The sequence below is a fragment of the Doryrhamphus excisus genome, linkage group LG13 (assembly GCF_037039965.1).
Source record: "Doryrhamphus excisus strain RoL-2023G ecotype Guam linkage group LG13, RoL_Dexc_Guam_v1.1, whole genome shotgun sequence".
Lineage (NCBI taxonomy): Eukaryota > Metazoa > Chordata > Actinopteri > Syngnathiformes > Syngnathidae > Doryrhamphus > Doryrhamphus excisus.
Genome location: NC_136369.1, coordinates 1,994,797 through 2,009,822, shown reverse-complemented (window position 1 = coordinate 2,009,822; position 15,026 = coordinate 1,994,797). Strand labels below are relative to the sequence as shown.

The 15,026-nt window shown below is 44.7% G+C and overlaps 2 protein-coding genes and 1 long non-coding RNA gene across 8 annotated transcripts in view; 1 reads left to right on the top strand and 2 right to left on the bottom strand.

The window, feature by feature from the left end:
- cep89 (centrosomal protein 89) overlaps positions 1-5,136 on the bottom strand; it is a 32,316-nt gene extending 27,180 nt beyond the window's left edge. For all 4 annotated transcript variants that reach the window (XM_058088806.2, XM_058088808.2, XM_058088807.2 and 1 more), the window contains exons 1-8: positions 4,880-5,136; positions 4,548-4,654; positions 4,293-4,439; positions 2,960-3,161; positions 1,401-1,452; positions 797-901; positions 541-720; positions 243-385 (exon numbers count right to left, since the gene is read on the bottom strand). In XM_058088806.2, the coding sequence (XP_057944789.2) occupies positions 243-385; positions 541-720; positions 797-901; positions 1,401-1,452; positions 2,960-3,161; positions 4,293-4,439; positions 4,548-4,654; positions 4,880-4,921 (978 nt within the window). In that variant the 5' untranslated portion in view covers positions 4,922-5,136. The remainder of the gene's footprint in view (positions 1-242; positions 386-540; positions 721-796; positions 902-1,400; positions 1,453-2,959; positions 3,162-4,292; positions 4,440-4,547; positions 4,655-4,879) is intronic.
- On the top strand, positions 4,399-14,997 carry LOC144901632 (uncharacterized). The gene is made up of 3 exons (XR_013629689.1): positions 4,399-4,533; positions 10,933-11,087; positions 11,322-14,997. It is a non-coding gene; the product is annotated as an uncharacterized LOC144901632 (long non-coding RNA).
- rhpn2 (rhophilin, Rho GTPase binding protein 2) overlaps positions 5,695-15,026 on the bottom strand; it is a 30,106-nt gene continuing 20,774 nt past the window's right edge. For 2 of the 3 annotated variants that reach the window (XM_058089328.2, XM_058089330.2), the window contains 11 exons: positions 14,365-14,442; positions 13,605-13,729; positions 13,355-13,521; positions 13,091-13,278; positions 12,849-13,005; positions 10,902-11,021; positions 10,621-10,815; positions 10,054-10,130; positions 9,352-9,498; positions 8,178-8,333; positions 5,695-7,659 (listed from right to left, as the gene is read on the bottom strand). In XM_058089328.2, the coding sequence (XP_057945311.2) occupies positions 7,414-7,659; positions 8,178-8,333; positions 9,352-9,498; positions 10,054-10,130; positions 10,621-10,815; positions 10,902-11,021; positions 12,849-13,005; positions 13,091-13,278; positions 13,355-13,521; positions 13,605-13,729; positions 14,365-14,442 (1,656 nt within the window). In that variant the 3' untranslated portion in view covers positions 5,695-7,413. The remainder of the gene's footprint in view (positions 7,660-8,177; positions 8,334-9,351; positions 9,499-10,053; positions 10,131-10,620; positions 10,816-10,901; positions 11,022-12,848; positions 13,006-13,090; positions 13,279-13,354; positions 13,522-13,604; positions 13,730-14,364; positions 14,443-15,026) is intronic. The other variant, XM_058089331.2, reaches the window with a different exon arrangement.

Genomic DNA, 15,026 nt, shown 5'->3' with positions numbered 1-15,026 from the left:
CCCTGTTGTAAAAGAATTGGGATTAAGTATCCTTAGTCGAGGCATGTGCTGTTTGAGGGACGTTTCATGAGATTAAGTCTGAGGGCTGAGCTCGTGACTTTCTCAATCAAAACACCGAAGGACAGTACAGAGACCACCAGCACAAGCAGATGTTTAGTAAGTGCTATGATCTTCTTGCAATGTCAGGCTCTCTGTTTATCATCCCAACAAAGTTTGGTAGATGATTCTGGTATAGCTTGTACCTCCTGCCTGGACGGGCGTCTGAAGCGCGTTTGGTAGTAGCTCAGCTCCACATTCAGGCGATGTACCGTACGCTTGAGGGTGTCGTTTTCATCTACCAGCTCCTGAGCCTGTTGCCTCAAAGTCTGCAGCTCCTCCTGCAAGCCTGAAAGCAGGACCAGCGGGTCACAGACGCTTCTGACAGGCAGCATCAACCACCAAAATGATGTTTCACTGCTCCTTTTCATGCACTTGTTTCATTCTTTATATCACCACATGGAAAATGTAAAAAATCTCAATCACACCCACTATGAATTGTACCTGCCGTCCACCTGGAGGTCGTCGGCTCCAGGTGTCGTATCTTCTCCTCTACCCTGGCTTTCTCCTCCTTCATGGCCTTCACAGGGTCCCTCCCCCCAAGGCTGCCAGCCATGTTGGCACCAGAAGATGGCAGGTTGGCCGCTTTAGGCTCTCGTTTGGCTCGACTGGATTGGCTGATGGCTGAAGTTCAAGAGAAAGGCTTTCACTGGGAGGTTCATATATTACATGCAGATGAGATGAGATGGACGCCACCTACATGGCGCATCTTCTCGATGGCTTCTGGAGTTAATCTTCACACAGGCCTTCTTCTTTAAAACACTGCTGGCTTCACAGAGCTCAACACTCTTTTGTCCCGAGAATTCTGCAAAAATGACAAACCTTTGCTCCAATAAGCAGAATCCCAGTATTCCATCTAGAACTGCAACCCTTGTGAGGGGAAGCGGTAGAAAATGAAAGAATGAATGTCTACGATATTGCGTAATATGAGTGTAAAGGTGACTAGAAGGGTGGTTTTTCATGCTTAGACGGCTCTAACATATCTCCAAGAGACTTGTAAACAGGTTTTGTCTGCTCCAAGTACAGAAATATTGGATATAATATAAAGATATTCAATTATCACCAATTACTGTCGGTTTGACTGTGGAAGAGCTGACTTTAATGTCTTATTATTACCTCGAAGAAGTGATTATGTTGATTGGATTAAGATTTATTCAGCCCGAGAGGTTGCGTTGTATGTAGGAATAGAAGTAGTGTAAGGTTACATGTGGTACATTTAAATGAGAAGCAATCTTGACTTTGTAAATCTGAACCTTTGCTGCATGTGGATGCACGTGGAGCCAGCCTGACTGACAAGCGACTACCTGGAGAAGATTCCCTGCTGGATAAGATCGGACTCGCCTGGGGAGTACTGGCCTGGAAGACAGAGAGAGGGAATATACAAGGCTGAGAAACACACATCGCCTTATCAAACAGCCATGATTGACACTTCTCGGTGCTCAGACTGTTGCCTTTAGGGTCCAAACATGGACGATAAGATCTAGACTTTTGTTGTGAGCCTTCAGAGATAAGAGCTGCTTGAATGGGGAGGACCGAAGAAGGTCATCAGCTGCGTGGCAAACTGCAGACTCTTATTTGAGATACACCGTGAATCCAATAGAAGCACAATCACAGTACGAGACAAGACTACCGGGGTTGTTTCCCTGCGCTCATACCCAAAGATAAACAAAGCAGAGGAATGTCTGTTTGCAATTTTATACACAACCCTTGAATTGGATCCAATTAGATTGTTCAGGTGTTCCTAATGAAATGTCCAGTGGTTTTGAAAATATCTTATTTGTAGCAGCTTATACGGACCATGGGCAAATGATCAATGACAGACTTTTCCGCCTGTGTCCCTGCAAAGACGTTGTACTCGGTGGCGGCCATGTTTTTCCAATCAATCTTGCTGAAACTTTACATTTGTGAGCTTATCAGCCCCCTATAATTTGGTGGGCGCTCAGCTTTGGGTGGTGATAGAGCACATGGAGCTGTGTCAGAAATATCAAGCCAATCAGACTTAGTGGGACGGGGGAAACACAGTAGGGGACACGTTTTTATACATTTTCACCCTTTGGCTGCAGAGGTTCATCTTATTGTGTACAACTACGCCACCCAGTGGCTGCATCTCATATGGCTTCATTCACAAATGCATTTGTGGAAGTAAATCACCAGATGGTGCTCGTTTTTTTTTGTAAATAAGTAAACTTATACAGTCATCCCTCACAATATTGTGTTTTTTCAGAAACTTAATTAGTTAAAAAAAATGTCTGTTTGGTGACAGACTGTGGTCTATTAATTGTTAAAACATATTGATATGTAGTATTTTGGCCACAAGGCGGCCGACAAAAAGCATTGAGACATTACCTTACATGACATTATGCTATATGACATTACTTTAACACTGCATGAAGTCAACCACGGCATGTCACACACGATAGCGTGGGGAAAAAAATGTCCTCTCCTTCCGTGTGGAAGTGGTATACTTCTTAAGTTTGGAAGAAATAAATTTGTGTCTTAACTGGGTAGCTCGCTAGCTCGCAGCCGTCCCAAGTGCCTGCAGCACAAAAGTTGCAATGAAGTGTAAACAATGAATAATATGAATAGAAAGGTGACTGCAGGGGTGTTATTTCATGTCTACAGGGCTCTAATAAGGTTGAAAATACATTTAGAAAGTAAATAGGTATTCTATGCTGTAACTACAAAAACCTACATTCATTTATGGCGGTCGGGTCTGAAAGCAATCAACCGCAATGAACAAGGGAGGACCGTATGGAGGAGTTGGTTCATTTCAATGAACAAACCTCTCTCATCCTCGTTATGGTTTTGCTTTGGGGGTGAATTTCTTATTCATGAACAAACAGATCTTTCTTCTGAACCTCACCGAGTGTTTTAGCGCCAGAGCATAGACTGGTTCTGCGGCTGAACACCTCAGCTGCTCGTCCAAAGTTTTGGAAATGTGTTCCTCTCTGCTTCCTTCGTCATCCTGCTCCTCCTCCTGGTCTTGGAACTCCTCCTCGTCCTCGTCAGAGTGGTCAGGGGAGGACAGACGTGGGCGAGCAACAAAGCTTTCTGACCATCGATCACTAAGGGGAACAAAAGAGGACGTAAGGACAGAAAGGTGTTCAAAGGCCTAATGTGTAGTTGTCATTATTGTTCATGGGTGGCCTGGCTCAATAGTCCCCCGTGTGGCCGCTGTGTGAATTGCAGCTGGCACAGTTGATCGAAAAGCACACTTGTGGGTGACAGAGACATACAGTCTCTGTCAGACAGAGACATACAGTCTCTGTCTGGATGGGTGGAGGCGGGGCGCTAGCATACACACACTCAGAGTGCAGAAGAGAGTAACGCAGTAGAAATTAAATCAGTATTGCAATATATTGACTTTTTTTTTTCATTGTACGTTTCCTAAAAGTGATGTTAAAATCTGGTATTGTATCATCTCATCTCATGACATCGCTAGTATTCAGCCTATAAGATCTCTCAATTAGAGGTGGGCGGGTCAACCCTAATAATAATAATAATAATAATTATTATTATTATTACCATTCATTCATTCATTCATTTTCTACCGCTTTTCCTCACGAGTGTCGCGGCGGTGCTGGAGCCTATCCCAGCTGTCTTCAGGCAAGAGGCGGGGTACACCCTGGACTGGTCGCCAGCCAATCACAGGGCACATATAGACAATCAATCATTCACACTCACATTCATAACTATGGACAATTTGGAGTGGCTAATTAACCTAGCATGTTTTTGGAATGTGGGAGGAAACCGGAGTACCCGGAGAAAACCCACGCATGCACGGGGAGAACATGCAAACTCCACACAGAGATGGCCGAGGGTGGGAATTGAACCCTGGTCTCCTAGCTGTGAGGTCTGCGCGCTAACCACTAGACCATTATTATTATCATTTTTATTTATTAACTAATTAATCAATAATTATAATAATTAGTGATCATTAATAATATTGATTTTATTGCATAATTTACTTTGTTTTGCTAAAAAAATGTATGTAATAAAGGGAATGATAGCTGAATTTTAATGATAGTTACATATTGGTTTATTATTAAATTACATCAGAATTCCCATAATAATTCAAAAATGTCCAAGTATTGGCCCTATATCTACTTGTATGGAATGGATACCAAAATATGAAATATAGCCCATTGCTACTTCCAATGTGATTTAAATGAGTTTGTGATTGCTTCTATATTTACCGTGTAAAAAGTGCGGTGCTGATGTTCGGCTCAGAAACGAAGGACTCGGTTTGCTCGGCCTCAGAGAAAGACCTGGGGCGGGCGGGAGGGAGCGCCCAAGTCTGCCCGGTGAGCGAAGAAGACAAGATGGCCGCCGCCAAGGCTGATCTGTGGAAGGAACAAACTAATTCAGGACCTTTTTTCAAAGGAATATGACAATACCCACGGAAGAGAGAGGGCAAGGAAGATGAGGTGGAGGAAGGTAGGTCCTGGTACCTGGGTCTCTCAGGAGAGGGGTTTGGGCTGCGAGGGGGTGGGGTACGAGGCACGGCAGCTTTGGGGGCAATGGAGGCAGCAGGAATCAGACCATGGGCTATGTGTTTCTACATACATACAAACATACACACACACACGGGGAAGATGACAAAATTGATGATAAAATTGTGCTCACTTGAAGGTCCAGCTCTTTTACACCGGAAGTGACTTCCAAAAAAAGATGTAGCGGTAAATCAATGTTTCCACTTTTGTTTATCTATGTCGCTCAAAGCAAACAGCTAACTTTAGAGTGCTTCAATGTAAATAAACATTATAGTGTCGGTGATACTTACGTAGTCTTTGCCTTTCTCCCTCCTGAAGTTCAGTCTCAACATGGTGGATATAACAAGTTCTTGCTAATTATTTAACGCAACGCTGTGATGGTCGGAGTCACTCGTTTACCGTCGCCGACCTTGTACATTGGTGGTTTTAGCCTTTAAATCTAAACTTCTTCGGACTAGTAAGAGTTTTTGACAGTTCCTGACACATGACAAAGTGCTAATCTGTGTCAACTCACTGACGGTTACTTGTAGCTTCCTCGTATCTAGACGCTTCTTCGCATTGGGACACCTCGCTTCATCAGCCACTCTTATTGGCTTGGAGCTTCCCCTCTGACCAATCAGAGACGCGTTTCATTTTACCTAGCAACGCTTACCCTCTTCTTATACAGCTTTGGCCTTTAGAGGGCGATGGAGTTCCACATTGTTTGTATAATTAGGTTTTTCGTAGAATTCATTGAACTATAGTAATAGGACATCATAGCATAAGGAGGACTATAGATAAAATCAATACATATAATGAACAACACAGACTAATACATAACAATTGAACTTCATTACAGTCTTGCCCAAGGACACAACAGGGAGCAGGCTAGAATTTTATTTCATTTAAAATTAAATTAATGAATAATTATTTAATTAAATTAAAACACACAAATTGTTCCCCCATAAAAATGTCCTTCTTTGCCACCCACTAGCGAGACAGGTCAAAGTTAATCACCTATTTTTCTTCTGCCTTCATGCTGGAGGATTGGGTGTCATGTGATCACAGACCAGTTGAAAAACACTATGTCAGCTCTGTTACTGTACTAGGAATAATACACCAGGCGTTTTTGGTCCCCTTTGTTTTATTAAGATTGACAGCAAGAATTTCCAGATAATCAATAACACCACAGAAAGCAAGAACTTTTGTTTAGCACATCCTCCGTCACGGTGGAGCATAAATGGCACTAAATATGACATTAAACCGTAAAGAACATGTCACAACAATCTTACATCAAAGACAAAATGTACCAGGAACGACCAGACTAGTAAAATACATTCCTCCGAGACATCCAACGTGCAAAATAATTCACAAATGACTACAATCATACATATATTTGTATTTTTTTTATTACATAAATAATTTGATTATCAAATGTGTACATGAATCTACTTTGTAGATAAAATAAAAAGTCTAACACCAGAAAAGTGTCAGCACCTATAGTGGCAAGTCAAACATGGCTGCTGCAGTCTTTCCATCATTGACCGTCCGGGACTATTCCCACTTTGGACACAAAATAACCTGCCATTTTTTTCCCACACACACCATCCATCTTCTCCAGCTTATCCCAGGTCAGCAGCCTAAGCTGGCTCCCGGCTGGTCCAGAGGCTTTCCCAGGCCAGTTGAAAGACTGGAGTTGGAGTCTCTCGAACGTGTACTGGGACCTCCCCAAGGCCACACACACACACACACACACACACAATGGGGACAGACGTGGGTGAGCTATTGAGTAATACCTTAAATATGAAGGCATCGTCATCATTTAGTGACATGACTGGTGTACATGCGGCAAAACATCAAAACATATATTGCTTTTTATTGTGTCCTAGGCACAAAGCAAAAACAAAACAAAAAATGTCAGCTTTTCGGGATCTGAATAAGCCAGAGCTGCATGTTTGAGGGACAACATACTGCAAAAATCAAGGAAGTTGTCAGTAACGTTAGCACAAGCTGGATAGCGACTTTTGCCGTTGACTACAGGTGACCGTGCGTGGGATGCGTCAATAACTGACTGGTCGGCTTCGGAATCTGGGATATTCTCAGTTGAGTTGGAAAGTTGTGCCAAATGAAGCTAGGATCAGCTGGCTGGCTGATAGGAAAAGGTTACGTTCTGATATTCGTTTCAATGTATTTCAAGAACTGATCAGGGCTGCAGGAAAAAAATCATCTCGTCACGGCGGTTTTGCCTTGTGTGCAGCTTGTATCCTTTGCAGCGTAACAGTGACTCGCTCGAGGAACTCAGTGTTACTACGGTACATGGCGCAGGCTTCTTCAGGCACTTCCAAAACGATCCCTTTCATGGCTGTATCACATTTAAAAAGGTGATTATACAAAAAAAAAACAAACAAGGCAAATATGTAACCTTTTAGCAGCGTACACAACAATTGCATTCATCGAATCCCCCCCCCCCCACATAAAAGAAAGGAGATATAATGAGTATTTCTTCAATCAGCACTGAGGTTAAGCATGACACTGATCAGTACTGCAGGTTGTAAAGTATTACCTTGGACTGTACAGTGCATGGCTGAAGCCTGGATGAAGGCAGAGGAGGTCATCTTGGGATATGTGTATAAATATACGAGATATATAAGAGAAGTGGTTTTCCCCACGGTGCTGGCCCAGTACTAGTACATTGTGTTAGTTGACACTGCATGAGACGGTTGTGCACTGGGGGGGCACCAGTGTACCAACACCGGCATCCACCGCCAGCTGCCATGCAGCGTGTCAGCACGGACATTTAGGGTAAGACCGCTGCTCGCTCCCTCGGCGGGTCCGGTGAGGGGGCTCAGTAGAGGACGCCGTCCTTGTAGGTGCTGGGGAAGGTGGGACAGGGCTTGTTCCAGGACTGCTCGGCCGTGGGGAGGCTGATGGTGCTGGCGCTCTTCATCTTGTTCTTCAGGCCCCAGCTGAGGAAGGACGACTTCTTGCTGACCTTGCGGGACTTGGGGTTCTTGTCGTCGTCGTCGTAGGCGAGACAAATCATGGAGTAGGTCTTGGGGAGGTTCCCGCAGAAGGTGGCACTCTTGGCGGGCTGTGTACACACACACACACGGAAATAATGAGTGGGGTGCTAACCATGCCATTAATTGGTGCCATTAATTGGACTGTGATGAGTGAATCAAAGTAGTAGTCCTTATTTACAAATACAATATTCTTTATAGCTACAACACTGAAAACCTGCTCACGACCTAAATATGGTTTAATATTAGAGCCCTCTGGGTATGAAATAACACCCCTATAGTCACCTTTATTACCCAACTTAGTAGATATAATATTCTTGTGTTTGTGTGCGTTGCTGTAAATGTGCTCCTGAAGGAAGCCGAATGGCAGGCGGACAGGAAGTGGTGACTAGCGACAATCTCGCCGCTTTTTTCTGGTCTTACTGGACACTTTTGGAGACTAACATAAAAAGGCATAGGACTCCTCTGGAAAGGCGTCTTATGTAAATAACTCAAAGGTGACTCCCTCTAGTTTGTGACGTTAAACTCCGCCATCAAGGCTAACGCACTTCCGCTGTGCTATTGTGGGACATGTGACACCTAGCCGTACCATTGTGGGGTTGCTGTCCAGCATGCTGACCACCTGGATGTCGACGCCCTGCTCGTCCACGTCCTTCAGCAGCCGCATCACCTCGCCCACGCTCATCCACTTGCAAGAGGTGTCGCCCACAGCCACGATGTAGTCGCCCTCCTTCAGCCCGTCGGCCTGTAAACACACGAGACGGGGGGGTGGCGTGAGGAGAGCAAGAGCGTTGGTCTACAATGACCTCCTGACGCCATGAGTAAATATTTAAGCAAGCAGGTCCGCTTCAACGACTTTCACGGGACACCTTGAGCAGACCAAAGCGTGCGGCTGTGGGAAAGGGTCCGTGGGATCAGAATAAGCATGAAAGCAGAATGAAAGTTCTAAAGAGAATGACCCAGTTAGCCAATGAGTTGCCATTACGCTGCTAATCTGTTTGGCTCCTTGTCAGCGTCTCCTAATGAGCTGTCACACCGGCCGCGCTCAGGAGAGCAAACGCCGACTCGTAATGACTTTACCATCAGACGGGGAGCGTGGGGGTTACTTAACATAAAAGGTTCAATAAGCAGATAAGGAAGCCAAACTTGTTGGGTATTCACGACGGGATGTTCACACTGAGCGTGCCCGGCTGCTCTTCAGCATCATTCTGTTAACTTTTAACAAGAACTAAGTCTGAAATGTTCGAAAATCTTTAACCCCAAAGAACCGTCACCAAATCCTGAGCTGTTCGATGTCATCACACAGGAACACCGTCACTTCAAAAAGCAAACTTTCAAAGAGGATGGTGCTAAAAGCCGTCTGATCTAATCCCAACAATAACTTCTTAATACAGCCGGCAACCACAGAGTTCCCCCAAATTCTAGATCAGTGGCCCCCACCTTTTTGTGACCCATGGACCGGCTGAACCACCATCAATCCTTAACGGAGGGCAATACTGTTATGGGCAATACTGGTCCTGTGTTTACTTGGTGTTGGATTCATAGCAAAATGTGCAGTACTGCCCACCAACATGCGGTGTAGACAGTACATGGAACAGTATTAACATTTGATGCTGTGTCATACAGATGATAAATCATCAAATCATTACCATCATACTGATAAATCGTTTCAAGTCTTCTGAAGTCACTTGGTTCAAACCGACCACACAATTAAGAAAGAAAAAAAGTTTTTCATTGTATATGTGGACTACATGTTTACTCACAGCAGCAGGACAGAGGGGGTCTAACGAAACCACCTGGACCGGGGCGTCCCCCTTCAGTGTGAAACCCAGGTCTCGGTCCTCAGTGCGCAGGCACAGTGTCCGAGGTGGCGTCCAGCGCTGCTTGGCAGAGAAGACGGACAGAGGACCCTGGGGGGGATACACAGTGGAGTTGTGGGTCAGTGACGCCGCACAGTTTCGGGCCTTGAACACAACTTGGCACATCGGGAAGGACTTGGATTCATCTGTCCAAGAAGATAATTACCAGTCCAATGTTTTTTTTTTTTAGGAGGAATCATCATTTTCAGTTTTTGTACCAAGGATATTGTCCAAAATAGCATTCAGTGTCCACCGTCCTGGAACCTAGGTGCGTGTTTTAGAGGTCAGGTGGCAAGCAGCTGATGAAACACTAATCCCAAGCATGTCCTACTTCTCCCCCTCCAAGCTGCTCCCTTTTCTCTGACAATAGCAGTGTTACAAAGTTGAGCACCTTGGTTAGCGTTAGTGTTCTGTTGTTCAGGTGGATGTACAGGAGGTTTTGTTGCAAATCTGCTGCAATAAAAATGCCTCGCAACTTCCTGGACACTCACCTGGGAGCTTATTACATGTAATGTGTCTCCAGAAAGAACACCACATTTCCCCAGACCAAGTCTTCCACCACTTAAAAGGACATGAACGTGAGTAGCAGATTAGTAGCCCACATACCAGCCTCTGGAAAAAGTCGCTGACTTTCACCTTAATGGCAGCAGGAACCTCCAGCTCTGCTTGGTGTTCGGTTTTAGCTAGAAAAAAACAAAAAAACAATATTTGCAATCATAATTACAGTACATTTTAACCATCACGTATGACGATGTAGCCTAAAAGTAAACATTACATCATAAGCAGCTGGGAATGAAGGTGTGGTGCCCCATGCAGCAGCCTTCTGGAAACACTGCTCACCGGACACTTCATTAGGTACATCTGCACCATCTAGTTGCGTCCTTTTGACAACTCCTTTTGTATACAATATTCATTGTAACAATCATTTGGAGTGCATGAGAAAGTGGACAGGGAAAGGCCAAGGCCATTTATTAACACGTATACCTACTGGATGCTTACCATGCAGCCTCTGCCATCTTGTGGAGTTAATAAAAACTATATTAGGAGGTTGCCTACAGCCACAGCTCACCCTGTGACTATAGGACACTGGACTGTGGTTAAATTGGAGCATTGACGGCTGCTTGATAAATACCGTTAAATTACGGTGTGATTACAACTACATTCGAGACTCACAGATAATGTCCGGCGCCACCAAGTAGTCTGGAAACTCCTCCTCACTCTGGTTCTCACTGGACTTGTGCAGGGAGCGCTGGTGGCTGGCTTTCAGGATGTCGTGCAGGACCTCCAGCTTGTTGAGGTGGTGGCACAAGCAGTGGATCCTCAAAGCCTCCTCGTGGCCTGTGATGGCACGGCGGATGTGGGCTCGACCTGCAGCGCACGATGGTCGTTGCTTTGAGAAGGACCGAGACCTCAGAAGACATTGTCGCCTCCAGCCATGCCATCCACTCGCTTACCGACTCGCTCACGCTCCGATCTCTTCTTCAGGATGTCCAGAGGAGAGCATCCCTCAGGGAGGTGATCGTACACTTGAGACAAGGTCTTCTCCTGCTGGTCTTCATCATCGGTGGGAGCCACTGGACACACAAGAGGACACAAAGCAAATCAGTGCTGGCCATTTTGTCTCCTTTTAGGCCATAAAAGTAAGTCAACACTGATTCATTCCTCCAATTCAAATAAATCGAGGAGTTGATAGTCGAAACCTGGAGCTGTAAATGATTTTTGAAATGCTAACAGAGGTCTGGCTGCATGTACAGACTACAGAAGGAATATTTTCATGGGTGGGTGCTCATAAAATAAATGTCCCATGAAGTCAAGTACAGTATTTATCAAGGGTGTCTCCTCCAACTTTCCTGTAACGTGATGATCCTCTACAGACCTGCGGTTCATGGATCCATTCTCTCCGGCCTCACACAGGAATCCCATAATGAGCAACCCCCCCCCATTTAAAGTACTCTGCTCCCTATTCATAAAAGTAAAGTACTGACATTCCCCTGTGTTGTACTGTGTACGCCAGCAAAATAACACAAAACATGCCTCTCTTATAGAAACTTTCTTCTCTTCCGCAGTCAGGCTGCCTCTTTTTAGCCCTACAGCTCTCTCGACTTCGTGGAAAAGACACCACAATGTGAGTGTGTGTGTGTCTCTAAATAGCTGTTATGCAACACCATTTGTGGCTGGACGTGAGTCAGTCCAGCAGCACGTATTCCCATCCATAACAGTATGCGTCAAGCATGTATAGGATTTTATTACAATATACTACATTGGGTACACCCGCACAGGAGCAGTACCAATACTCTTGGCATGAGTATAACATACGCTATGAATGAAAAGAATATGTTGGCATGACGGACATGCCGCCGGTGAGATGGACGCGCCATGGCTGAGATCGAATGGAAAAAAATGCGTCATCCGTCTGGCCAACGTATGTTTTTGCTGGTGTCAACTATGGGCAAAATGTCGTGCACAATGTCGTGAATTTGTTCTTTACTAGTTTTCATAGTTAGAGCATAGAAAGCCTGTGTAGAACCTTCTAAATATTGTTTTTAGCATTATTAGAGGCTGATAGATGATCAACTAACACTCCTATAGTCACCTTCCCTTCACTTGTATTAGCCAATACAGTCCACATATTAAGTTTGGTGCCGGTTATAGCCGTAACAGTAGCCCATGCAAGGGATTCTTGTGCCTGATTATTCAAACCTGCAAGTCTGGTGCTTGTGTGTCTCACCCAACTTGACATAATAGTACTGACACAGAGTAACCATTGTAGAACACTACATACTGTATCATCACGTCTTTGTATTTGAGTTCATTTCACCATTTTTATGCCAAAACCTGCATGTCTGGTGCTTGTGTGTCTCACCCAACATGACATAATAGTACTGACACAGAGTAACCATTGCAGAACACTACATACTGTATCATCACGTCTTTGTATTTGAGTTCATTTCACCATTTTTATGCCAAAACCTGCATGTCTGGTGCTTGTGTGTCTCACCCAACATGACATAATAGTACTGACACAGAGTAACCATTGCAGAACACTACATACTGTATCATCACGTCTTTGTATTTGAGTTCATTTCACCATTTTTATGCCAAAACCTGCATGTCTGGTGCTTGTGTGTCTCACCCAACATGACATAATAGTACTGACACAGAGTAACCATTGCAGAACACTACATACTGTATCATCACGTCTTTGTATTTGAGTTCATTTCACCATTTTTATGCTTGAAAATGTTTAATTGAGGCAAAAAATATGTAAGATTTGCTTAAATCTGCATACTTTATACATTAAGGCTGTCTATACTGTACACTTCAATCACACCCGCCAGCTAGCAAATGCTCACTATATACTAGCTGTCGGTAAACAACATGACTTAACCAATGTGGCTTACCCTGATGGTCCAGAAGGGCTGAGGCCACAAAGTAGTGCGCCATGGAGCGGTAGTGATTAGTCTTCACTTGAGACATGGTGGACCAGAAAAAGGGCACGTTGTCCTTCACCGGCGTCTGGATCATGGACTGATGCACGTGGTCGTAGCTTTCCGACACCTGGTGAGGTGGCAGTTAAAAAAGAAGAGGGTTGAGTGTGTGTCTGTGTGTGTGTGTGTGTGTGTGGATGTTGCACTTGTCTCACCTTGGCAGCCTCCTGGGCCATCCTGAGCAGGGTCAGGACCTCGTTGCGAACGCCGGGAAGAGCCAGCTGCTCGAAGAGACACTCCTGAGCCTGAGCCAGCATCATGCGGATGAGCATGGCCAGCATGGCTGGACTCATGTCGTAGCTTGGCGTGTGGGTGAAGGTCTCCTTCAGGTGGTTGAGGATGCCTGCACGAGACCCAGCAGAAACCTAAGAGAAAACTGTGCCCGGGAAGGAGTTATCCTCACCTCCGTCTTAGAGTACCTGCAGCCTTCTGGAAGGCAGAGATGGCCTCCTTTAGGCCAAGCGAGGTCTGCCGGTTGCTCCGTGTGCCGATCTGGGAGTAGAGGGCGGCGATGTTAAAGAGGATGCTCGCCTTCTCCAGGGACATGTTTTGTTGGCACACGGGAACGCCTGTGAAGGAGTCATACCTGAGGGAAAAGCGAGGAGGACAACCTTGTTAGACTTGAGCAACAGCGCATTTACAGTAGATGCGTGATGTGATGATGTGTACCACGTGAAGAAGAGGCCACTGTGATGGGACTGCGAGAAGAATCGACTCTCTATCAGAGGAAGATGGTTGAAGTATTTTGCCAGCAGCTCCACCCCCACCTCGGTACGGCTTGGCGTCCTGCATGCCTGGACGTTGGAAGCGAGCAAAGTAGCAAACGTGCTTACCCAGCATGTGATCTACACATCATACGATTTGGAATAACACGCTTCAAAAGACACAAACTTCAAAGATTTTTGCAAATCTTGTGATGAAAATTTGACATGCCATCGCTACACGTCCAGGCTGCTCAGTACAACATGGCTCCTGCAAATACTGTATAAATGGCACTTCCATTGCCAAAGGGCTTAGGCCCGAATAGAAAAAAAATATTTCCTGCGATTGTTTCAAATCCTCCCAGAGTCGCAAAATGTGCTATAATTGTACCCCGCCTGTCACCCAAAGTCAGCTGGGATAGACTCCAGCATACAACCCTAGTGAGGATAAGCAGCATAGACTTACTTTTAGTATTTAGATTTTATTGTTGCAAAATTACAGCTGATTTTTACCCCAGTTTCTGCTCGTTTTGTTTTTTAATTTTCCAACTTGTATTTTTTCTCCTTATAATTATGATTTTATTCCCATAATATTTGGAGTTTACTTTTCTAAGATGTTTCCACAACCTAATTTTCTAAAAATTCCACCTTTATATTATATTATTATATATTCTAATTAATCTTTAGATTCTTTCTTATGTAGCGGCCATAACACACACGCCACCAACCTGCCGCAAGTCCATCAGGTCGGCGATCTCGTCCTCGAAGCTCGTGCCATCTTCGTTGTAATGCGAAACGATGTAATCCTGTCGGAAACAAACATTAAATATCACAAAATACCTTCTGCCTGTTTGGTTTTACAACTTGACCTTTCACTTCCAGTCCCTCGCACTGGTGCATTACGTAAAGGAGAAACCCCTCCCGACAATAAATGTCATATAAGTAGGTGCCGACCAGAGGAAGCCGACACCCGGTCGTTAAAATGAAGGTGAGCTGCAGCGGGATGAACGCGCATGGTTACACGACGCCTCTGCTACACATGACACACATTGGTAAACAACAGGTTTTATGGTCTAAGCTTCATTGTTTCTCAGTTAACAAATAGAAGCAGCAGTACAGGCCGCACTCATGTTGACCCAAATGCATATTGGGAAAAAAACAATCTAACCGCATACATGCAACAGTGATGGTAAATGTGTGATTGTACAGACGCTTTGAGTCCTTAGAATAACAATAAAAACCATATCTGCCTTTGTGATGGTCATCTTAACCTTAGCTAGGATGTTACGTTAGCCTGCTAACCTACACATCAATGTTTAGCTACTTAATCCCACCGGTAAAGCATAAATCCTTGCTAAATATGTAATAACCAAGTTCCAGTGAATATGAA